This window comes from Passer domesticus, chromosome W (assembly GCF_036417665.1).
Source record: "Passer domesticus isolate bPasDom1 chromosome W, bPasDom1.hap1, whole genome shotgun sequence".
Taxonomy (NCBI): Eukaryota; Metazoa; Chordata; class Aves; order Passeriformes; family Passeridae; genus Passer; species Passer domesticus.
In genome coordinates, this window is record NC_087511.1 from 10,933,984 (window position 1) to 10,960,309 (window position 26,326).

Below are 26,326 nucleotides of genomic sequence, written 5' to 3' on the forward strand. Positions count from 1 at the left end.
TCATACAGCTTCTTCTCCTCTCTCCCCTGCGTCTGCTGCCATGGCACCTAGCAAGCTAAAAGAGCTGGAGATCACAAAAGAGCTGATTATCACTAAGAGCTGCAAATCACTATAGCTTGCCTAGGTTGCCTGAGCTCCCGCTGAGCTATCCCGGCGTCCGGCTCTCCCCGCTGGGCTTCTGCTCGGTGGGTAGTGACCGGCAATAGCTGGCCCCCGGAACAGATAGCCGGGGCTCTGAGCCAGATAAAGAACCATTATCAGTTTTAATTTCTTGAGGGACACCTAATGAAGAAAATGCTTGTGAAAAATGCTGGCAAACATGTTTAGCTGTTTCTCCTGTATGTACAGATGCAAAAACTGCTTTTGAAAATGTATCAATAGAGACATGGATATTTTTAAATTTCCCAAAAGAAGGGTACTTTGTGACATCCGTTTGCCACTTCTGCAAACTTTCCAACCCCCTTTGGTTGGTTGCTCCCGTAGAAGGGATAGGCTGAACAAGCTGGCAGTCAGAGCAAGCCCGTACAATGGCTTGTGCCTGCTCTAGGGAGATGTGAAAATCTCGTTTGAGCGCCTGTGCATTTTGGTGAAAAAAGGCATGACTCAATTTAGCTTGTTCAACAACGTTAGTTAAGGTAGCTGCAGGAAGCACAGAAGTGCAATCTTTAATGTCTCCTTCAGTTCCCTCATCACACGCTGCTGATGCCAATGCATCAGCTCGTGCATTCCCTTCTGCCATAAATCCTGGGAGACCAGAGTGAGCTCTAACGTGAGCAACAAAGTAAGGATTAGTTCTGTGTAACAAAATTTGATAAAGACAGGTAAGCCAAAGACACAATGTGTCATTGCTAACATCTTTTAAAACAGACCCTTCAATTCTCTTAACAACATTAGCAACATATGCTGAATCAGTGACTAAGTTAAAGGGCTCTGGAAAGAGCTGAAATGCTCTTACAACTGCAGCCAATTCAACAATCTGAGGAGAACCCTCAACTTTTTGAACATCTTGCTCCCAGGATTTAGTGTTTTTATTTTGCCATGTAATCACGGCTTTGTGTGTTTGTCCTGACCCATCAGTGAAAAGAGTAACTGCATCTAAAGGTTCTTCACTGATAAGGGGCTTCTCTTTGTAGCATAATTTAGCTTTGATCAGTTTGTGTGCTGGGTAATGAATGGAGCAAACACCTGGAAAATCTAACAAGGCATAGAGCAAATCTTCTGACTTTTGCATAGCCCAATCAAAATAGGATTTAATCATAGGTAAATAAATGATTTCAAATTCGCAACCTGCTATAGAAAGAAGCCTTGCTCTGCCCTTAATGATAATTTGAGAAATCATCTCTAAAGATGTGAAGATTGTCTTTGGTGACCTGTAAGAAAGAAAAACTCATTCAATTATTAACAAAGGATCATTTTGAGAGGAGTCCCATTGGAAAATGAGGCCATACTGTCTCAGTGTTTCTCCTAGAACTGCAAAGAAAAAAGGTTTACGTGGAACATAGTGATGAGCTTGTCTATTTTGTAGAGCATCTGTGATTTTCTCTAAAGCCTTGTCAGCTTCAGGAGTAAGGAATCTAGGGGACTTAATGTCATTGTTTCCTTTTAACAGATCAAAAAGTGGAGCAAGTTCATCAGCAGTGATTCCCAGTACAGGCCTAATCCAATTAATTTCACCTAAAAGCTGTTGTAAGTCCCGCAGATTGTGAACACTGGTTCTGAGTTGTATCTTCTGAGGCATGATAGATTGTTCTGTTAGCTTCCAACCTAAATATTTCCAGGGAGCAGTCGCCTGTATTTTTGACTCAGAAATAACCAGTCCAGATTTCTTTATTTCAGTGACAACACTGTCACGAGTCTCTTCCATTTGTTTCTGTGTTGGTGCTGCAATGAGCAGATCATCCATGTAGTGAAGGATAACTGATTGTGGAAACTGCTCTCGGACTGGAGACAAAGCATGGGCTACAAAGTATTGACAAATACTAGGCGAGTTAATCATTCCCTGAGGTAGTACAAGCCAATGATACCTTTGAAGCGGTTCCTGAAGGTTTGTACTTGGAACCGAAAAGGCAAAACAAGGAGCATCATCTGGATGGAGAGGAATATTGAAAAAACAGTCTTTTAAATCAATAATAACAAGTGGCCAGTTTCTTGGAATCATGGAAAGGTTAGGTAGACCAGGTTGGAGTGGACCCATTTTTTCAATTACAGCATTAATTTTTCTAAGATCATGTAACAATCACCAGGTGTTAGAAGTTTTCTTGCGGATCCCAAACACAGGCGAATTCCAGGGACTCGTAGTGGGTTTAATGTGGCCTTTTTGTAACTGCTCAGCCACTAGTTTTTTGAGGGCACTCAGTTTTTCATCTTGTAGGGGCCACTGGTCCACCCAGACAGGGGTGTTAGTTTTCCAGGTGAGCTTCAGAGTGGCGAGTGCCTCAGTGGCCCCTATTAAAAACCCACTTCAATTTTTGCCTCCCACTGAGAAAGCAAATCTCTTCCCCATACCGTGATGGGTTTTTGTACTACATAGGGACAAATCAATGCTTTTTTCCCTTCTGGTCCTTTGACACTAACCATAGAATCACTTTGCAAACACAGGGTGGCACCTCCAATGCCTGTGAGAGCGCCTGAGGGAGTTATTAACTTCAAATCTCTTGGCCACAGAGAATCAGATATTACAGTAACATCAGCTCCTGTATCAACCATGCCTGAGATATCAACCCGAGCTCCACCCTTTGATAATTCACACGTCAGCAGTGGCCGTTGAGGATTAATCTTTTGAACCCAAAAAACATCCAGATTTTTAGGAGCAACCAAGAAACTGCGTGATGACATTTGATCTATAGTCCCCAGAGGCAATGCTATAGCAATAGCTATAGGGGTTCTAGGCGGAATATGCAGTGGGGAAGAATAGGCTTTAGCTAGCACCAATAACTCTTCATTACAGTTAACAGACATTACACAAGGCAAAACAAGCAGTCCAAGAATACTGTTCCTCTCTTTACCAACAACTAGAAAGTCTTGTCTTTTTTGTGAGGTTCCGGTAACTCCTGTTGAGATATAATCATAGCCATTATCTTTTAAAAAGGTTGTTGGTTTGGAGGTTGCCAAAGTGCACCAGGACCCCGGGGATAATAGGTCTGAGTCTCTCCCTGGGATTTGGCTGGTAATGAAGCGCAATGCTTCAGAGTCGGGGCATTCACAAATCTTACCCCTTGTGTGCTCTCGGGTATCTGTGGTGCCACTATTTGTGTCATTGCACGGTGACGCTGAGTGCTCATTTTGAAGTTTTTTTGAATTAGGTTTCCCTCAGCATCATATTTAGAGCGGCACTGTCTAGCATAGTGCCTTCCTCTTCTACATCTAGGACAAAGGTCTGGTGCCTGTACATCTCTTCTCCCCTCCGGGCAATTTCTTGTTATGTGGCCAGGTTTTTTACAAAAATAGCATGGTCCTGAGGCCACCGCAGCTTGCATATCAGCCATAGTGTTATTTGGTTGTGAAGAGTTTAAATAAAGAGCAGCTAAGATTTCGGTGAGTTTTTGGTCTCATGCTTCTGCTTGCACTGCCTGAGCAGCCGCCTGAGCCGTCTGAGCTGTAAAAGCTCTTTCAATTTGTTCTCCCAGAGTTTTTCCGAGTTCATTTGCCTGTATAGTAGCCACCTGCTGCGGGCTCCCAATCTTATTACAGGCATCTATCATTTCAGGTACTGTAGGTTTATCTTTTCCAAGGGCTCTGATAGCTCGTTTGCACTCTTCAATGGCATTATTTTCAATAATATCACGCACCATAATTGGACGAGCAATTTCATCACTGCACTGCCTTTCGGCTGCCTGTAGTACCCGATCCACAAATGTGGTAAATGGCTCAGATGGTTCTTGTTTAATTAGATTGTAAGCTTTTTCAAAATTTCCTGCAGGCTGAATTTGCAAGAAAGCTCTGCGAGCCGTTTTTTTAATGTCATCAAATACCACTCTGGGTAAATTCAGTTGATCTTCGTTCCTGTCATCAGGGTGTTCCCCTGTAAGTTTGGATATAGTAAGGGTACGAAGATCTGCATCAGTGCTTTGCCTGTAAGTTGCCAATATTTCTGCAAGCATTCTTTTCCATTTAAGTTCCCATAGCATATACTGTGAGTCTGTAAGAATCATGCTAGCAAAATTTTTACAGTCATTTGGTGTAAGGGTATGCCCTTCCAGAGTGTTTTTCAGCAATTGTTTAAAGTAAGGGGAGCATATCCCACTATCTCTCACGGCTCTCCTGATTTCTTTTATTTCGTGAACGGGGATGGAAGCCCACGTTCTAGGACTGCCAGGCTGTTGTCCAAAGATCACAGGCATAGCTAAGAGATCAAGACTCTCCTCTTTGCAGATCTGGCATCTTATCTCCTGCCAGTCTGTTAATTGAAAATTATCTGACCCCCTCGAGGAATTTTCTGAGCTAGGAAGCAGTGCCGGAGGGTGTCCGGAGCTTGGCTTCTCTTTCAGGGTTGAAAAATCTCCATTCCCGGGGCAAGCCCTGGGATTATTTGGAAACCTTTCTACTTGGTTTTTGGGGTTTCCTGGCTTTGGAGTAATGCAATTCCCCACTCTCTCCGAGATATCGTTAGTTTCATCTGCCTCTCCTGCTACATCGGCAGTTGCTGTAATCTTCTCCCCCTCCTCCCCTTTCCTCGCGGTTGGAGAGGCCGGCCGGGCCTGCTCGGAGGGACGTGGCTGCGAGGGTGCGGGTGGAATGGGGCTGGGGGAGGGGCGCGGCGGTGGGGCATTTACGGTAAAGATTTCCACAAGCACTCGGCAAGCGGGGAGAAGTTCCGCTGCTGTTTTGTTGCGCCGCGAGATAGCATTATATAATTTAACCCCCACAGATTCCCAAAAGTCTCTGGTATAGAAGGCTTCAGAGTCAGCATTTGGGATATGAGTTATAGTCCATTTAAAAAGCTCTTTGAGCTCTTGCTTAGGCAAGGATTTTGGACTTGATTTAATTAATGATTTTAAACGCTAATACACATCTCTCCGAGGAACAGACTTATTCTGTCCCATTATTCCCGGTGCTCACCTGCTGTCCAGCTATGCAGCAGGCGCTGTATATAGAGGCTCCGATCCAGGCACTGTCCAGCAGCAACTCCTGTCTGGGCCCCGGTCACCCTCTTTTCAGGTGCCTGATCCGTGCGGCCGCTTTTTACTGAGTTCACCGAGAGGTCTCTTACTGCCAATAAGTCCGAGTTTGCCAACTAAAACATGGGCGCCACTGTAAGAGCCTGAATGAGACATGCGGGACTCCAGGCGTCTCTTCCAAAATGCAGTTTATTACATGCAAGATGTTAGAGCAGTCCAGGGTCGTGGGCGACAGAGCCTGTGCCTAGAGCTGTCAGCTGCATCTGCAGGCAGGCCTGGAGACCCTTAGTTTAGGTTACAAATGCATTATATACTTTTCTTTGCTGAGCATCTTAATACAGTAGAACCAATCTATACCTTAACTTTTATCTATAGCCTATCATAACTAATACAATTACCATATTCATGTTACTATTCTCCAATCACTAAAGGTTAGTACATTACAGTTTAAGCTAGAAGTTGTTTTTCAGTTTTCTTGCAGTGGAAAATTCTGAGACCTTTTTTCTACTTGCAACATTTGCTGACTTGTTTGCCTGTGCTATCTTTCTGCTTGGTAAAAACATCTTCTTGTTTGAGGTGGGTTTATCCTTTGTTCTGAGTCATAAAAACCCCCTTCTAACTAACATACCCTTTGCCTCCTTGGTTATCCAGTAAGACTGGCTCAGCAATTCTTTTCTTCTATATCAAAACTTGCTTCCATCTCTATTCCTTCCTCAGCTTCCACATTCAAAAATCTTTCTGCTAAGCATACATATCTGTGAGCCTTCCCAACACCTAGGACTCCAGATTGGCAAAAGGACCATCCTACCCCAGCAGGTCACCATCAAGGACAACCTGAGAACTCTGAGGGACCTACATCAGCTATGTGGGAGCATCAACTGGGTTCATTCACTGCTAGGGATCACAACCGAGGACCTCACACCCCTCTTCAACCTCCTGCAAGGCTGCGATGACCTCGATTCACTACGGACAATCACGCCAGAAGCCCGGGTAGTGATCCAATAGGTATCAGAGGCACTGTCCATGAGACAAGCCCACCATGCTGATCCCACCCTGCCCTTCCAATTTGTCATCTTGGGTGAGGCACCAAAGTTTCATGGTCTCATTGTCCAGTGGGACCCCACTCTGAAAGATCAGCTGTTAATTATAGAGTGGGTATTCCGAAAACATCAACCACGTAAGACTATCACTACACACCAGGAGCTGATGGCTCAGCTCATCATAAAGGCCAGATCACGCCTCAAAACCTTAGCAGGGTATGAGTTCACATACATTTACCTCCCAGTGAAATTAGGTGAGCTAGAAGCTCTGCTCCAGACCAATGAACACCTCCAGTTCGCTCTTAACAGCTACCCAGGCCAAATCTCTACCCATTTGCAGAAACATAAACTATTTAATGACTGTTTTAATTTGGTCCCCAAAATCATTAAAAAGTCGAACTCCTTTAAAGGCCCTAACTGTTTTTACTGATGGCTCTGGAAAATCCCACAAGTCAATTATGACATGGAAAAATCCTGATATTCAGGAGTGGGAGTCTGATGTTCAAATTGTTCAGGGATCCCCACAAATCGCAGAATTAGCAGCCATTGTCAGAGCCTTTGAGAAGTTCAAACAACCCTTGAATCTGGTTACCGATCCGGCCTATGTTGCTGGAATAGCTGAAAGAGCAGAACATTTTTTGTTAAAGGAAGTACCAAATCCAGATCTATACAGTTTGCTTTCAAAGTTAATATACCTCCTCTCCCACCGAGAGCAACTGTATCACATTATGCATGTGAGGTCACACACTGACTTCCCAGGACCAGTTACAGAAGAAAACCAGAGAGCAGATCTCCTAGCCATGGCAGTGCAGACAACCCTACCAGACATTTTCAATCAGGCCAAATTGAGCCATCAGCTTTTCCACGAAAATGTGCCAGCCCTTGTCCAGATGTTTAAAATCACAAGAGAACAAGCAAGAGCAATCGTGGGCTCCTGTCCCAATTGCCAGGAGTTTGCTTTACCCTCCATGGGGGCTGGGGTTAACCCCCGAGGCCTCAAAAGTTTACAGCTTTGGCAAACAGATGTCACACACTAGGCACCTTTTAGGAGACAAAAATACATTCATGTGTCCACAGATACATTCTCTGGGGCTGTATTCATATCTGCCCACTCAGGAGAAAAAGCCAAAGACGTTGTCAAACATTTTCTTTTAGCGTTTTCCACCCTAGGCATCCCTCAAGCCATCAAAACAGATAATGGTCCTGCTTACACCTCCAAAACTTTCAAACAGTTTTTAAATCAATGGGGGGGTGAAACACACCACTGGCATACCCCACTCCCCAATGGGACAATCTATCATAGACAGGGTTCACCGCTCCCTCAAGAGAATCCTTTATCAGCAGTGTGATGGGATTGAAACACTATTGAGTGTAGAAAGATTATGTGAGGCCCTTTATGTAATCCATTTTTTTACTAATTCATTTATGGAGCCAAATCCCCCCATAGTCAGACACTTCTCAAACACTAGCAGAGCTCAGCTCACAGAGAAGCTGCCTGTGCTGATCAAGGACCCCAAGTCCAAACAAATAATTGGCCCCTTTCCATTAATTACTTGGGGTAGAGGTTATGTGTGCATGTCTACAGGATCTGGCCCAAGGTGGATTCCAGGCAAGAATAGCAAGCCGTACATTGAACTGCTGAATGCAGCACCCAGAGGCACTTTCCTGAACCCCAAAGAGAGCAAAGAGACCAAGCTCAGGTGACACGGAGGAGAAGAAAGAAAAGTAAATGCCGATATTCATCAAAAAGGAAGATGACCCTCCACTGCTCCACCTTCTGAAATTATGAGACTCTCCATCAGGTTTTACTGACAGACTGTGTTGCGCTGTTACCTCTTTTTAAATTGTTATACTGCTACCTCTTTTTAGTTTGTTATACTGTTATTCCCTCTTTTTTTCCCACACCCCCTTCTACTCAGTATAAACTGAAAGAATGAGATGAGAAGATATGAGAGGCTGTTAAAATTAAGGTTATACAAGTCTAAAAACTCTTTTTCAAACTCACAGATCAACTCATCATCCCTAAGTCTCCTGCCATGTCTTCAGCGGCAGGGAACCTCCACCTGCGCCATGTAAGGTTTTTGATGCTCCTCACCTTTCCATCAGCTGGTGTGTGGATTGTCCCTTAGCCCAATCAGAACATCTGGGTCACACTGGCCAAGACTTTAAAACAAGATAATCTATGCCTGTCTATGGGCAGCCTAGACAACCCACTGTCAACATGCCTGGTAAGGATTCCTTTAGCAGCAAATGAATATCCATATACAGGTAAGAAACCCAGTCTGGTAGACACTTGAGATAAGTGGACCAAAATTCTGCCACAAGCACCAGAGGAACCCCAGGAACTGGATTTTTTGGGGTCCTGCAAAGCTGTATGCTGTGTGCAATTTTATTATAGACATTCCAGCCAACACTTGACCCACCTTGACCTTATTAGGTACACCCATAGAAAAGACGTAACACCAATTAACAAAATTTATAATCTTCCAAATTGGTGCAATTACACCAGTCATACACTTTCTTTGTCCTCACTCCATCCCAAGATGTTTCCCCGGGGAGAGTTTCTTATCTGTGGAGACCGGGTATGGGCCGGGAACCTCTCACGCCTCCAAGGAGGTCCTTGTAGCCTTGGCCAGCTTACTACCCTCACCCCAAACATAACTTTACTTCAAAATTGGAATCAGAAAAGAAAACTGACACGCCAAAAGAGATAATACAATGAATTTGATGAAAATTGCGACAGGCAAGTTACTAATTGGAATAAAGGAAAGAGAGTCACGGTCTCACTATTTCTACCTTGGGTGGCCACAGCTAAGGCTCTCGGTGAGCTTTCTCACCTGGGGTGTTGGCTTAATAAGCAAGCCAACACCACCTCGGCTGCACTCAGTTACCTGCTTAGTGACACTGAAACTACCAGGGACATGTCCCTACAAAACCACGTGGCAATAGACTTTTTTACTGCTTGCCCATGGACATAGCTGCCAGGACTTTAAAGGGATGTGCTGCTTCAACCTTTCTTCACACTCAGAATCCATCCATGCCAACATCCAGATGCTGAGGGAGCAAGTAAAGGACTTCTACGTGGAAAAGCACCCAGACTGGATCAACGAGCTTTTTGGACAATGGGGGTTGACAGGATGAGCTTCATCTTTTGTTAAAGTGCTTTTGTGGGTTGTAATAATTGTTTTTATTGTTTTACTTATGTTTTCCTGTTTAGTTAAGTGTCTGCAGAAATCCATTGGAGAAGTCTTTTTAGTAAAACAAAATGGGAGTTGTGAAGGCCTTTGAGCCTATTAGGGAAACTTCTAGGATGTTGCTTTGGAAGAATTTACCAGAGGCTTTGAGAATATCTCGCTCCTCAGGGTGAGTCAAAAGGGGCTTCTCCCATGATACCCTGCAGCATTATGTTAATCTGCCCTTTCCTCATAGGTCACTGCCCTTTGCCCTGCCCCTTGTACTGCTCCTGTCCCCATACTTAACCCAGGGCCCTGCACTGTTTGCTCATCTTTGTCCCTGGATTCCTTCAGTGTGATGCTACAATAAACCTTGCTGGAACTATATACAGAGACCCTTTCCATCTTTCTTCGCTGACCTAGCTGTGGCGAGAGTGTGGATTGAGTGACTGTCTGTACTTGCCCAAGCAGCTTTCTCAGAAGACGCTTTCGGGAAAGGTAGCAGCAAAACATCATCCATATTACCACGCTGTTACAGTGGACCACTTGTTTGGGAAGCTACTGACAGCAGTTGTGCAATGTTGAGAGCTTTGTAACAAGCTAGCTCCGAGCTAAAGCTCACAGTGAGATTAATTTGACCAAGATAGAAAATGAGGGAGTTGCTATCCCAATTAAACTGTGTCCTTGGCCCACGGATGAAGTAATGCACAGACACAGGTGGTGGAGCAAATAGCCTGGGAAAGTGGAATAGTTATACCAAAAACAGCACGTAGTTAGCTGATAGCTAGTTAGCCAATGGTGAGCTGGGATTTTGCACTATGCGTGAGCTAATTAAAGGGTGTATAATAATCGGTGATTCGGGAATAAAGACGAGACTTGTCGATCATCATATGGTGAGCAAGTCTTCCTTCTCCATCAAATGGCTGACCCCGACGTCGACGACTACGGACGGACACGGCTGCCACAGATGGGGAAGTAGGAGTGGGTCTCTCTGAAGCAAGGGGGGGGACGGCAAACGAACCACTGCGTTCGCGGCACTAGGAGCCATATAGGTGGTCCTAGCCTACGTGCTTCCGGAGCCTGAAGCCTTGCAACAGCGCTGATTAGAAATGGAAAGGCAAGCAGCATATGATTTATTTATTTGCTTTTTAAAAAAGCAACAGATTAAGGACATAGACTTGCAGAGAGAGCTCCCACAGTTGTTAGATTACGGGTACGCTACAGGGTTGTTTTTCAACCCCCATACGGTCCATGAGCTAACAGAGTGGCGTAAATTCGGGACCAGGAGGGCGGTTACGCGCGCCGCGGGAGAGGCCGGGGCAGACGCGGCGGCGAGAACGCGTATGGTGGCGGCGGCATGCTCGGTGCCGGCGGCGCTCCCGGCGCTGCGGCAGCGGAGCGGACCGAGCACTGCGGCGGCGGCGTGCTCGGTGCCGGTGGCGGTTACGCGCACCGCGGGTCCAGTGACGCGCACGGTGACAAAAACTCGCACGGCAGCTGTCCGTGGGGAAAGCGCACAGATCGCGAGGGGGGTGCCGGCCAGGGCCAAGCCAGCCAAAGCGAGACGCGGCAACCGAATACGCGGCAGCACTAAGTGCAGTGCCGGTGCTAGCGGCGGCGGACGCGCACCAGTAACGCAAAACCCGAAAGCTGGAGCTAGGAGGGCTTTTTCACTTTTTGCAAGCACACAAAAGCACCAGCGGTGTGGGACATGCTCCCGCTGGCTGCGGGTGTTGGCGCAGAGCCAGGGGGAACTAGTCCGAGCGGAAATCCAGGCAGAGCGGAGCCCAAAGGAGATCGGGGCTGCGCGGGTTCGGGCGAGGGCGTTCCTTTCCTCACCCCCGGGATAGCGCAGACTGAGGCTCTGCCGGAGCAGGCAGAGACGGGCGCGGGCAGACATTCCTCAAAGCACCGCCCTGTCACAGCTGCCTAGCAACCACAGCAGCCATCCCATCGCAGCAATTCAAACAAGTGTCTGAGAAAAAACAGGTCAGGAATTTCCTTCAAGGTCAGGATATAAAACTTCTGAAAATTCACACAGTGCATCATACAGCAGATGTTATACAAGGCATTTCACCCAACTGTTCCACAGACTTTACAATTAGTTTACCAGGTTTTTTTTGTAAATGTGTTTGCTTTTAAAAGTGATTGAGTATTTGGGTTTGATGGCTTTAAGTTTGATGACTTTATTACCTTTCCCTTGCCTGAGGCGAGAACAACCTTTTAGGGGGGCAGAGTGTAAGTAAACTTCCTAGTTTCTGTTTGGACTACATGTGAGAAGATTTAAACTGTAATATTTCTGTATACTATGGTCTTTATGGTCTTTGCTCTCTTCTATTCATTAAGAGATGGCATTAGATAAATGGATATAAATGTGCTAATTGTTTTTGTACTGTCCTTATTTTAAGTGAAATTATTTGTGTTTAAAATTATCTGTCATCTTTCTCAGTTTTGTTTTAAAATATTTATCCAAGATTCAAGGTTTTAAGAATTGTTGATGTTGAGTTTATAATCTTTGTTATTTTTAGTTTTTGTAAGTAATGCTGATAGATAGTGATTGTTGTTAATACTAGATGAATACTCTGGGAAGGTTGTCTTAACCCCTTCAAGCACTTCTTGTTAGGGAGTTTTCAGATTTTTGTGATGAAAATTGTTGTTGGTATATTGTAACATTTGCAGCCGACTTTCATGTGCTTTCCTTTCATGTGTTTTTCTATTTTTTTTGTGTGATCACCTGCAAGACACGTGTCTCTTCAGAACCCTGTCTTTTTATTTCCTAACTATTTAGATGTTTCTGAGAGTTTTTATCCAAATTGCCAGTTTTGTGGTTCTTTTAATTATTATTACAGGAATACTCCAGCAGAGAATTCAAGAAGTTTGCTGTACTTGGAAAATCTCTGTCTTGACAGAAGCTTCAGAAGGATTCAATTATTTGCTAGTTTAATTAGTTTGTAACCATAAGGTTTCTTGTTTATAACAGTTGTTTTTAAAAGTCCTGTTTAAAAGGTATGTTAAGTGATACTCACCAATTAGAGTTCGAACTCTAGCCAAGTTCTAACTCTATTTGGATGGAGTGACTGACAATCAACCCAGATGTTTTCTGCATCAAAAAGTATTCAAGTCCTTTTGACTTGGCGATTTGACCATCTATGACAGCTGAGCCATTTTCAGAGGTGATTTGGAGAAACATGAATCCGGACATGATTTCTCCAATTCTCTGTCATTTTAAGGTTTATCAGCTGTCGCAGACTCTGGGATAAGAGTTCAGTGTTATAGTGTTTAGTAATTTTCTGATCTTATATGTGTTGTTAATTGTGTGTATTATCTAAATTAATTCCTAATTACTCTTATCTTAACATTTCTTTATGTAACATTGCAAGATGAAGCCAGGACCCATTTTTCACCTCCAGGATTTTGAGAAGATTCTTCAGTCCTGCAGGGATGTGGGATTTGTTTGTGTTTTAACAGGTGCCCTGTCTCAGCTTGAAAAGAAAACGGGGGAGCTCAGGGTATTGGAGTGGCTCTCTCCACCACTACAGCAACAGAGAACTGTGAGACTGAAAATTGAAATGATTGCATCCCTCATAAAGAAAGGACGTCTTAGAGCAATCCAAGTTACAGGAGCAGAGCCTTCCACAATACGATTGCCCATCAAAAAGGACACGCTTGACTGGTATTTGGTGAACTCTGGGGAGCTCCAGGAAGCCCTTTTAGGAGCTGGAGCTGTCGTGGAGACTGGGAAACTGCATCCTAGTCCCCTCCAGTGGATGACAGAATGGGACTGGATAACAAAGCCCATTCGGAGTCTGTCACCATTAAGGGGGGCTATCACGGCCTTTACGGACGCTGGTAAAAAGTCCAGGAGAGCAGCCGTGACATGGAAACAACAAGGACAGTGGCGACAACATTTGTTAGATGCAGATGCCAGGGACAGTCTACAGACATTGGAACTTTTAGCTGTAGTATAGGCAATGATGAATTTAAAAGGTCCTTTGAATATTGTGACTGACTCCCTTTATGTAGCAGGAGTAGCTGCCAGGGTACTATACTGGGGGAGGGGATATCTTTGTGTTTCCTCTCCAACAGGACCCTTGTGGATCCCCGCGAAGTGGACTCGAGCTGTACCAGATGTTGAGGACCGTCGTGGCCTTGTCACCGGAGGACAAAGAGAGGGTGCACAACAAATTGACGCTGATATTTGCAACGCCTGCAGCCCTACTCTAACGACGCGCGACGTGCCTGCGTTCATCTTCCTGACGATTGGATCGAGTGGTGTCAGGACCTTACGGTAGAAGTAAAAGCTCCTCAATCACAGCCATGCCTGGACTGTGGGGACAATAAATGCGCTGCATGGATCGCGCTAGACTGTGGAGGCTGTAATAAGGTGTTTTAGTTGGAGCAATCGACCGTTCGGCAAAACTGGTGCCCAAGCTGCCGATTCTCCTGGAACTTGCAGAACTCGTGGCAGCGAGCACTAAGGGATTTTACAGGGCTTGATTTGGGAGGATCGTTAGGCTTATATGAAGCCCCGGAGCAAATTATTTTGGCATATGTTACTTGGCAACTTAAGACCTTGTGTGAGCGAGCTGAAACAGGTAGTAGTAGCCACACTTTTACCTGGAGGGGCAGCGAATAAGGCCATGAATTTGGCCAAGCAATTAGGCTGCTGGGCCAAAGACGAACTGAACGCCACCTCCCAGGTGTTAGACATGCTGTCTCAAGATGTACAAAGTGTAAATCATGCAGTATTGCAGAATAGAGCAGCAATCGATTTCTTATTATTAGCTCAAGGCCATGGTTGTGAAAAATTTGAGAGTATGTGTTGTATGAATTTATCAGATCATTCTGTATCAATATGCTATAGAGATATTGTGTGATAGTATTGCTAATGCTTGTATTACCATGCTTGCTTAATTGCATACAAAGAATAGTGAGTCAGATGATGGAAAGGGCTTGGAAAACAACACTTCTAGCCCAAAAAGAAAACGGGGGAAATGTTGAGAGCTTTGTAACAAGCTAGCTCCGAGCTAAAGCTCACAGTGAGATTAATTTGACCAAGATAGAAAATGAGGGAGTTGCTATCCCAATTAAACTGTGTCCTTGGCCCACGGATGAAGTAATGCACAGACACAGGTGGTGGAGCAAATAGCCTGGGAAAGTGGAATAGTTATACCAAAAACAGCACGTAGTTAGCTGATAGCTAGTTAGCCAATGGTGAGCTGGGATTTTGCACTATGCGTGAGCTAATTAAAGGGTGTATAATAATCGGTGATTCGGGAATAAAGATGAGACTTGTCGATCATCATATGGTGAGCAAGTCTTCCTTCTCCATCAGTGCAATGCACAGAATTAGTGCATAGAGGATTTTCCCATCTTTTTAATGGGGTAATCCATCCAGACAAACCCGGCCAAGACATGCATGGTTTTACCTTTCAGGAACAATACCAGGAATGATGCCAGCATGAATCCACTGAAAATTAAGTTAACCATTGAAGGACTGCTTATCCTTTGTGCAAGAGTAATCAGCAACAACATGAATCAAATTTGGCATACACATCCAAAAGCTCAACCCATCAGATGGAGACCCTCGTTTCTTTTATCTGCAATGAAATCACTATGGTAAGGGTCAACCACACTTAAGCCCAAATGCATTTCAGTGATACTTGCTTATGAAACAAGCTATAATTGCACAAATTTAAGAGCCCTACCTAATAACATGAATTTGGCAGAAAGAAATACGACCATAATATGTGAAACACAATCTCCAATCAACAACGGGAAAATTTACTTACTCAGTTTTCAATAGATCTGTCTTGTTCCGCTATAAAAGAGGAGATCAGGGAGGATTTCTCTTCATAGGTTTCTCTGACGAAAATAAAGGGCAAATGTGGCAATATTATATCTGAGAACTGTTTATTGATAAAAAAGAGTAAGTGTTCCTACAAAGGGGGATAGGAAAAGGAGCAGAGAGGGGAAAAAGAGGGAGAAAGAAACAGAAGACAGGGACAGCACTACTACAAGAACCCTAGCCCTCTGACAGTGTTGGCTTGGCAGACAGAGCGTGTGTGCTGTGAACTGCAGTGTCTGCATAGCTCCCATGGTGAGCTGGACGCAATTTCAAAACAGCAGGCTGTGTGTTCCTTCCGTCGGGGAGAACAGGCTGCTGTGGCCATGGGCGCACTCCTGGAGCAGCTGTGTGTTCTCAGGGTTGGGGCGCTGTGGCTGCAGGCGCAGCTGAGTGCAAGCAGCAGTGACAGATTGGTTGCTACGGGCTAGTGCTATGGCAGGTTGGTGCAGCAGGCAGAGCAGGAAACACAGCGGCAGTGGCTGTGCACGGGAAACGCAGCAAAGGCGGCTGGCTGCAGCAGCACCCGCTCTGTTGGGGAGGCAGAGGAGCATGAGGTCATTGCGATGACAAGCTGGTTTGCAGGAACAGTGAAGCAGGGCAAAGCAGGTACAGGCAGGAAAGCAGGACCACAGGGAGGAAAAAGCAAGGGGGGGGGGGGATGGGATGGGACAAGCAGACTCTACAGGTGAGCCCCTGCTCCCTCCAAGTTACCCAAAGAAAAATGGCTCCTGTTGTGTTGCAGCTAGCTGCTTTTACATGCTAAGGCTCCTCCAATAGCCTGACTTCGTGAACATTTTTAGTGGGCACTTTCTGCAGGCATTCTTTGTGGGCATCCGGGCATTCCTCCATCGGCAAGTAGGGGGGTCGCTCGCAGTCCGATTGTGGAGGCTTTCTCTGCCCTGATTGGCTGCCAGGCAAAGTCTCCCTGGGTACATGCACAGTCCCTATAGGAATCTCCCACTTCATGTGTAACATATGTTGAGGCATAAACAAAAATCAGATTGATTCCTTTCAATACCTCCTTCAAAAACTGGAATAGATGTTACAAGGCTAGTAACTGTTCAATAAGTGTTATATTAAAATAGAATATAGAAAAGGAAGTAGTACACATGTGGCGATATAGCCACAACTGTAGTTGGGATAATGTATATTGGCACAACAGAAACTAACTTAGCCTCCACAATGCATTTCTGCTACCTCAGAGACCTCCAATAAGACTACCGAAACCTTATCCCCACAGATTTCTAAAATTAGACCCTATGCCATCAAATATACAGGCCAGCAATAAGTGCTATTTAATTCTTCATGGTCCCTCAAATGAGTAGAAATGTCAATGCAGATCAATATCTCTGCAATTAAACCTGCCTGCTCACCACTCCTCTCTACATCCTATGCAGGGTAGTCAGCATGGCTGCATGGATGGACCCTCACCTCTCCAAAACGATCCAGGAGAGATGTGACCGGTATCCTGAGAATAGGATTAGGAGTAATAGCATGGATGCTGAAGTCCTAGCAAACAAAACTCAGTAACAATTGATTTGTACCAATTGGAACATCTATTACGATCTTCCTTACTAGCATTAAGAACTAACCAATGGCTCTTCTCATATATATTACCTCAACAGGAGAGGATTAACAAAAAGGATCACCAGCTAATAGTGAATGCTAGCTCTTAGTTGTATCCAAGCTCAACTGTGGATGCAATCTATGATACCAACAATTATAAGAAAAGGTAAAGAGGGCACCTTACCCACTGAAATTTGAAAGAAAATCTGGGATAATGCAGCAAAATTTGAAAGGGAATTCCAATTCTGGTAGTATTTAGTCAATTTCACTTATGACCCCATCAACAATAAGGCCACAGCTTTTGTCTTAACCATACACAATGTTTTAGCATATACCATATACCTGATCATTGTGCTAGTATTAAATCACCATGAAGCTGCTCTAGGCATCAGAACATAGAGCATGGGCCCAACAAAACAGAAATAAATGGGAAACTAATGATGTTAATGTATGCATTATATGAAGGCAACAAGGATTTATTTGTGAGAGCCAAAACCCAAGACATTTGTCTTGACACTGAACAAAATGTTTGTCATTTTGAAATACATCCTGATGAAACCCTTGAAACTGTACTTATATATGTTGGAAAAGGATATGTTTGTATGAGAACCCTTTGTGATTTCATATTTGTAGATAACATTACTGTAGATGCAAGCAGTCATTCAAATGACTCATGTTTGTAACTACTAAAGTTGTTGGATGTGACTTATTCATCTGTTAATTCTTATCAATTGTTACAATCTAATTATAGGTTGAGTGAAGATTTATTGCCTACTCCCATGAGGATGAATCTTACATTGATGAAGAAACTACTACAACATGATGACCCATGTCAACTGCTAGAACATGTTCAAAACAATGGACAAAAACTCTAATCATGGTTTATCATGATTCTGAAGGGATACACCATGTTTTAGAAAGAGTGAAAAAGGATGGAAAACACCTTGTTGGGAAACTCTTCTTGGATGGTCACCAACAGCAACAGGAGTGTTTAATCTTATGCTTCAACCAGTTGTGATTTTGTTGACTCCAACTTTAATATGTATATTGCTTATAATTATATTGTATATAAAGCTTTGGTACATGATAAAACAAATAACACATCTTCAACCACTCAAAACATACAAATCAATGAGTAACAAATAGCAGTGCTTCACTATCTACTTACCATAGATCTATCACCACACAAACCATGTCGTTGTATGGCGTCCCCGAACGGGTAATAATTAACAGTGACTCCATGATTCACAGAAGGCTGATCAAACCATCTTTATTAAGAAACCCATTGCTTTTATAGACAGCTACAATACAGGTGGAATTGGTTGGTCCTTCAATCAAAACCCATCACCACTGGCTAATTAAGAAACCACCCTTTGGTAAACAAATCTTCATAACACATTCTACATGTTCACAATACCAGGTGCAGCAAGTTAAGATAAGGTTTCTCATTCTTTTCTCTGATCTTCTCACAGACTTTCCCAGGATGATGCCTGGGAAAGTTGTGTGTTGCTCTCTGTGGCCAGAGAGCTGCTGCCACAACCATCAATATACAATTTATGGCACAGAGGCAAGACCATTCTGTGAGGGCAAGATGAATTAACTATAGTCATGGGGTGGAGTATGACTGTTGGGAGGAAAGGGTTAAAAGTGGAAGAATGGCAAGAAGGATGGCAGAGGACAGTAGATTCAATCAAGTGACCTTGCAGCTGGGAATGCCAAACCCTGGAGAATAATAGTGTAGGAAACCCCATATATTATGCCTACTGCTGTTTATCCTATGTCTGCTTTGAGAAGTAGAATCTCTGTGTAGGGATAACATAGGTGTTTGGAGAGACTTGGAAACACTCTCATGGACATGCTTGAGCTCTGTCTTGGGAGAGAGATCAAAGCACAGAGATCACAGCATGGTGGTAAACTATATATGCACGGGCCCTTAATAAATGGGTGCAAACAGCAGTCCCCCCACCCACTAGCATGGAATGAGCCTAACAGTTGCCTGCAGTCCTGCTTGTGTGTCTCTTCCAGCTAACAAGGTAATGAAATAAAATTACTTTTTGCATATGAGCTGTGGTTCTGTGGTTGTTCCAGCTGCCTGCCTGCATTAACTCACACAGTGACAGTGTGCTTTCATATAAGTCCATCATCTTACTTTATAAATAGTGGACAGCCCATGGCCCATTGAGCTCTCCTGCATGGCAGTGGGCTGCACACCTGGATCTCCCCTTAAGTAGGGACACCTCTCAAGGTTATTCCTTGAGGTTGAAAGATTCCTTACTATCGTAGCAGCGAGCCCCTGAATGGGGAATAATGAGCATTGACTCCATGATTGCAGAAGGCTGATCAATTGCTTTAGTATACTATACTATTAAGAAAAATCTATCACCCTTGCAGACAATCTGATACAGACTTCTACCAGATTGGTCAATCAAATCTAAACACCATCACCAGTGTCCAATTAAGAACTCACCCTTTGGTAAACAAATCTCCATAACACATTCCACATGTGCACAAAAACAGGTGCAGCAAGTGAAGATAAAAATTGTTTCTCATTCTTTTCTCTGACCTTCTCACAGCTTCCCAGGATTTTCCTGGGAGAGAGCTATTTCCCAGGATTTTCCTGGGAGAGAGCTATGTCTCTCTCTGTTTAGAGGATATTTGATTACCACACCATACCACAATAGATGCTTGGTGATTAACAGCATGCTAAACTTTGAAATCTTAGCTAAGTGATACAAAAAATTGATTCTGTACATATAATCCTTTAGACATAAACTGTTGATCAAGTCTGAGACTAGGACTGGATTCTGCTGAACCTAGACTCCTCTCTGAGGATTTTAGAAAGCAAAGGGGTCCTTTCTGAATCTCATGACTCAATGGAAGTGTCTTCTCAATCACTTTATCTGACTCTGTCCTATATGCAGTAAATAATCAAGTGTACCTTGCCATCAAATCTTGTCAAACCAGTCATATTTACCATTAAATCTCATTAACTCAGAGTTTTATATCAATTAATAAAATTATTGTTGCTTCTCTCTTATAAGTGAAGTGCATCATTCCATTCACAACAAGGCAAAACTCAATTCTGTTTCGGGCCCCTTTCAGCAAGTCACCTTTCCTTTAAGGGTCAAAGATAATTTGAGTCAACCTATCCACTGAATCCTCCAAATACTTGATGGGACTACCTATCCTTACACATCTTCCATTACCTCTAGCTAGCTCTTAACATAGACTATCTCAGATTGGAAGGGATCCATAAGGATCATTAAGTCCAACTCTCTGCTCCTCACAGGACTACTTAAAACTAAACCATATGACTTGAGGGCATTGTCCAGATGCTCCTTGAACTCTAGCAGGCTTAGTGCTGTGACCACTTCCCTGGGGAGCCTGTTCCAGGGACCAACCATCCCCTCAGTGAAGAACCTTTTCCTAAGGCCCAATCTGAATTTCCTGTAATGCAGATGGATTCCATTTCCAGGCATCCTATCACTGGTCACCAGAGATGAGATCATCACCTCTTCCTTGCTACCTGACCTTGAGGAAGTTGTAGACTGCAACAAGGTCATCTGCCTTCTCCAAGCTGAACAAACCAAGTGACCTCAGCTGTTCCTCATAAATCTTGCCCTCAAGACCTCTTACCATCTTGGTGCCCTTTTCTGGATGCATTCTAAGAGTTTGATGTCCTTCTTAATATTGAGGTGCCCCAAAATGCACACAGTACTCAAGGTGAAGCTGCACCAGTGCAGTGTAAAGGGGGACAATCATCCTCCTCGACCAGACAGAAATGCCGTGCTTGATACACCCCAGGACACGCTTGTCCCTTTTGGTTGCCAGGGCACATGGTTGACTCATAATCAACTTGCCATCAATCCAAACCTACAGATCTCTTTCCACAGGGCCTCTCTTCCCCCAGTTTGGATGTTTTACATCAGTCCCAAACACTTAAAACAATACCATACAAATCTTACCTAAAAAGATACATGGCATTATTAAGAAATAAATGCACTTACTGTTCTTGAATCAGAGAAAGGATTGTACTCATCTAGTCCTGGTGGAACATTTCTTCTCACTTGTGTAACAGAAGGATCCTAGAAGGGAAAACAGTTCTGTAAATGTATGCATATGTATACAAGCAACAAGTCAACACATATATAGTATAAAACTAAAAAAGATTGTTTTCACTAAAAAAGAATCTGTCTCTGAAACGACATCATCCTGAGCTTGTTAAATACCCTTATCCATAATCTGAATGAGGGGATTGAGTGTACCCTAAGTAAGTTTGCAGACACCACCAAGTTGGGTACTGATCTGCTTGAGGGTAGGAAGGATCTAGACAGGTTGGATCAATGGGCCCAGAGCAATTGTATGAAGTTCAACAAGGCCAAGTGCTGGGTCCTGCACTTGGGTCACAACAATCCGCTGCAGTGCTATAGGCTTGGGGAAGAGTGGCTGGAAAGCTGCCCGGTGAAGGACCTGGGTGTGCTGGTCGACAGCCAGCTGAATGTGAGCCAGTGTGTGCCCAGGTAGCCAATAAGGCCAATGGCAGCCTGGCTTGTATCAGAAATAGTGTGACCAGAAGGGCTAGGCAAGTGATTGCCCCCCTGTCCTCAATACTGGTAAAGCCACACCTTGAATACTGTGTCCAGTTCTGGGCCCCTCACTACAGGGAGGGCAAGGTGCTGGAGCATGTCCAGAGAAGGGCAACAAAGCTGGTGAAGGGTCTGGAATGTAAGTCCTAGGAGGAGCAGCTGAGGGAGCTGGGGTTGTTTAACTTGGAGAAAAGGAGGCTCAGGGGAAACCTAATCACTGAACAACTACCTGAAATAAGGCTGTGGCATGGTGGGGGTCAGCCTCTTCTCCCAGGCAACTAGCAATGGGAAAAGGGAAAATGACCTAGAGTTGTGCCAGGGGAGGTTCAGGTTGGATATTAGGAATAATTTCTTCACTAAAAGAATGTTTAAGCATTGGGACAGGCTCTCCAGGGAAGTGGTAGTCACCACCTGTTAAGGAATAGTTGGAACCCTAGGTTCTGAGGCAGAGTCTGTTACAGCTCGAGCTGGGTGCCTTCAGAGAGGGACCCTGAACTGATATCTAAAGATTTTTAGCTTTTTAATATTTATTATATATTTGTAGCTTTATAGATTGCTAATGCATGGTTGTAGCTCCTAGTGCTTTTCCTATGCTTCTTCCCTACATTTTGGAACAATAAGCTAACCTTCTAACACATTCCTAAAATACTCTTTTGTCTTATTTTGAAGAAGAGAAGCAACTACAAAGGCATTCTATTTTCCAACCAGAATCTGGGAAGACATAACAAAGTGGAGCAAAGAAGCTCCTGGACCAATTCCAGTGGGGTAGTACCCGGGAAAATATTACCAAACATACTAAACTTCTAATTGAACAATATATGATAGGTTTACTAATCAACTAACCTTATAAAAGTTGTAGAAATACTGTATCACATGCGGGGTTTGCCATATTGTCTACTTGAAGGCTTTTAAGCAAAGGTTTGCTTTTATATAATCATTCTAACATTGTTTGGCAAGGTTTTTCTATTTCCGGGCAACAGAACAAAGAAATCCCTGGGCCTTTAGGCCCTTACAGTCTGTGCACCCTATCTGCATGCATGTCTTGGTCCGATAGTGATTTCAGGTCTCGGGTCTTCTCATTGGATTCTTTCTCCATGTCCGTGTGGACAGGCCATTAACTGCTCTTATCTTCCAGCTTGGGCCAGCCTTGAGGCCCTCCAGGGTCTCAACCCTTATTTGAAGGTATCCAGTCTTTCTCTGTTTCCTCCCCTGCTTAGCCATTCATGATGACAGAGTTCATTTAGAGTTCACCTATGCTAACTTTTGAGTAGGGCATGCTCATGCTAAGCTGTAAACAAGTCACAATTCAACTTAAACCTACACAATTAATTTCTACTATTCTATAAGTAAACTTATTTTAATCCCCAACACCATCCCTGAAAGTGTTCAAAAATGAGTAGACATGGCACTTCATTTTATGGTTTAGTGGGTATGGTGGTATTCGGTCAAAGGTTGGACACAATGATTTTCCAATCTTAATGATTCTATGATTCTTATAAAACTAGATTAACACAGTCTAAAAGAAACACCATGTCATACATTTGATTTATAAGGGGAAAATGCTCTCCGCAGATAAGGGAAGATAAGGGAAGAAAACTGTCTTTCTGTGTTGACCATTGGACTCCACAATTGTACACCCAAAGAGCACAGCAAAAGAAAAGTTTTCTGTAAACTCTTGGTTTCCCTACCCAGCAGTACCTCTAACACCTTCAGCAATAGGAAAAGCATTTCAGAAAAATGAAGCTGAGGAAACAGTGTCCCATAATATCACAAGCACGTCTGAAAACAACTTCAAGAATTAAATATTTTTCTGTGCTAGAGACAGGCTGGCTTGATTCTGCAGAAGAGCCGAAGTACCCACTATCATAGACCACACTAATTTCCTAAGAAGAAAAATTGTACATATTTCATGTGATGCCTGGTTTCACTACATTGTTTCTGTGGCTTAATTTAATGTGTTTGCATCTTCAGAACATAAGAAGGGATAGACTATCTGGATGTCCAGGTGTAGGCTGCTGGACTTGGAATTGTTCTGAACACATCAGTGAACAATTGATGCCAACAGGAACTGCACTTCATAATTCAAAACTACTTAAAATATTTCTAAAAAATTAGACCTGCCATCCCAAGGAATACACAGAATTACTGTGAACCATTCACCAATCAGAGCAGAATTTAAGTATAGGCCATTTTTCATAACCAGATATTGCAGCTATTGGTGCACTGAAGTCACACACAGTCATTTCAGATGACATTTTAAGGATCTAAATTAGTTCAGGAGACTGGAATTTTAACAAAACAGCACAATTTAATTAATTATTTTCCAACTAATCTTTCATTTTATCTGCTCCTTGTAGTCTCTCCCCCATAATATCAATCTCAAAAGCAAAGATTAGTATCACACTCTTGGTATCATGAGGAGTCAGGTACAAGCAGCACCCCAGTGTTTACATCAAAAAAAGTCAGAAAAAAATCCAAAACCAAACAAAAGAAAACCAGAAAACTGCAGCACATATATCTCAAATATATAGAACTATTAAAAATGTCTCCTGTGCTAGTGCATTGGGTTTTTGTGGCAAGCTTTCTTTGCTTTGGGATGGGGGGGGGGGAGGGTACAGGGGTAGCTTCTGTGAGAAGCTGCTGGAAGCTTCCTCCATGTCTGACAGAGCCAAACAATGCCAGCTGGCTCCAACACAGACCCGCTGCTGTCCAAGGCTAACCCAGTCAGTAACAGTGGTAGTGTCTCTGGGATAACATATTTAAGAAGGGGGCCCGGGAGGCACACTGCTGTGTAAGGGCAGCCATAAAGTGAAAACATGTGAGAGGAACAACTCTGCAGACACCAAGGTCAGTGAAGAAGGAAGGGGAGGAGGTGCTCCAAGCACCCAAGGTGAGATTCCCCTGCAGCCTGTGGTGAAATGTATCACATTTAAATAATAATAATTTTTTTAAAAAATAGATAAATTAAATAGCCACTGACTCGAAACCAACAATATTTTATGATCAATCCGAGCAAGCAAATACTTGAAAAAAGAAATTCTGTTTTATCAACTATTTTTTTTTTACTTTCAGGAGATAACAAAACTGAAAAATAATTTCCTTTTAGACTTCCAAAAGAATTAACTACCCAAAATACTGAGCAAACTAGAGGTTTCTGCTTAACCTTTATCTTCCCAGAGAACATATTTTTTTTATTCAACATCAAGTAAGAATATCGGCTGTAATATTTTTATTAAAAGGCATGAGAATAGACACGGGAAATCTCACAAAGTAGATCACAAAAAAAAATTAGTAAAACTAAAATATTAAAGAAAAAACGGCATCTATCTTTAGACCTTGGCAATAACTCTTCCACATGATGATCCCCTCTCCTTTCTCTGCCATACTAGTGACAGGAATAAGATGAATCTGTCTTTACAAATGTACTGTGTGAATCTGCTGGGAGATTGTGGACACTAACCTCTAGAGACGTGAATTTTTTGCACACTACTCTGTGATTTTATACAAGCACACGAAGCAAAGCAACTTCAAAGGTAAAGAAAATAAATAATCTCATTATATAAAATTGTTCCCCCCTCCCAAGGCCAGCACTACCCCACAGCACTGCGCCTCCCGACCCGCCGCGGCTGAGAGCGACCTCCCAGCACACAGCAGAGCCGAAAACACTCCCTCCCTAGGACACCCGTAGCTTCACGCAGCTTATTCTGCCCCCGCTGCGGCACTGAGGAAGGCTCACGGCATCCCTGTCCCCTGCTGTTTCACCTTGAAAGGATTATTGAAGTCCGGGTCTGCAAAAGGATTGTTGTCGAAGTCCGACATGGCAGGCGCAAGCGGGTCGCTACAATCACTGGGGAGCCGCTATCACCAACTACTGCGACCGAAGTCCAACCCCGACAAGCCAAAGAACAAAATGGCTGCACCGGAAGCGAGATTGCGGAGCGGAAGCGCCCTGGATGAGAAAAAAAGCTCCCGCTCCCAGGGCGAGCAAGATAGAGTAGAGGTTGGAAAAGTTTTAGCTCTTATATACGTAGCTCTAGTGACTCAAGTAATCCGGTGACTTCAGTGAGAGCAATTCAGGTGCCCAACAACCAAGGAGGAGTTTCACAATTAGAAAATATACATGATTAGCCCAGGCTGTCTCCTCTTAACAAGTTCTTTCTACACCTTGCTTTCCAAATAGTAGAATTTCTTTTTTTGTGCTAGGTAAGAGCTAGCTACTTGCAATAAACCATTTCTAATTTTTGTACAAGATATAGCTCATAAATACATCCATTTGATTTTTAATATGCTAATAAGTTCATTGAAAAGTAAGTTCCACTATTGAATGGGTGACTTTAAATAAAAAATCCCCAGCCTCACAGAATTGGTTTCATTCAGTGGTTTTCAATAATTCTGAAATAACTGCCTTCTTAGCAAACAAAGTTGTCCTAATCTGACTTGGGCATTTTCTCAGAAAGAAAAGTTTACACTTCAACAAACAGTAGATTTCAATTGCTTGTGCAAGTACTGTATTTGTATGCTTGTGTATAAAAAATATTGTGTAAGGAAACTTAAGCCAAATCCTGGTTCTCTCAATTTTCTATCACTTGTGGAATTTACAATATTTATGCCAACCTCAGGTGGTGGTAAGGAGTGTTCAGATCAACTGAGAGGAAATGGACTCAATGATCTTGAAGGTCTCTTCGAACCTAGTGATTCTGTGATTCTGTGAAAATCCATCAGGTTTTTCTCAATCCAAAATGCTTGAATGCTGAGTAGGCAACCAAGTTGTCTTGAACAGATCTCTGTCCCAATCAAGTAAATCACAGTTTTACAGAGGATGTACCTTCAAAAAATAAAACCAAGCTGTAACAACTTCTGAAAAAGTGTTTCCTTTCATTAGAATGGAGAAGTCTATGCAGCACCAAATGCAAGCATAATTGTTAGAATAAAGAGGGATGGAAAATGTCAATGTGCAATGTTGCTATGTGAGCACTTCGCTAAGGCTCTGTTACAG

At 43.4% G+C, this 26,326-nt stretch overlaps 1 protein-coding gene and 1 long non-coding RNA gene across 3 annotated transcripts in view; one reads left to right on the forward strand and one right to left on the reverse strand.

The window, feature by feature from the left end:
* Positions 1-25,255, reverse strand: part of LOC135289108 (secretory carrier-associated membrane protein 1-like) — a 127,988-nt gene extending 102,733 nt beyond the window's left edge. The window contains exons 1-2 of the mRNA XM_064402454.1: positions 25,093-25,255; positions 20,752-20,829 (exon numbers count right to left, since the gene is read on the reverse strand). Of these exons, the coding sequence (XP_064258524.1) occupies positions 20,752-20,829; positions 25,093-25,149 (135 nt within the window). The 5' untranslated portion in view covers positions 25,150-25,255. The remainder of the gene's footprint in view (positions 1-20,751; positions 20,830-25,092) is intronic.
* On the forward strand, positions 11,301-18,808 carry LOC135289109 (uncharacterized). 2 transcript variants are annotated; one of them, XR_010351905.1, is made up of 3 exons: positions 11,301-14,949; positions 16,804-16,910; positions 17,496-18,808. It is a non-coding gene; the product is annotated as an uncharacterized LOC135289109 (long non-coding RNA). The 2 variants fall into 2 exon arrangements; XR_010351906.1 differs by lacking the exon at positions 16,804-16,910 and having other exon boundaries at positions 11,301-13,925; positions 14,767-14,949.
* Positions 25,256-26,326: the final 1,071 nt, after the last annotated feature.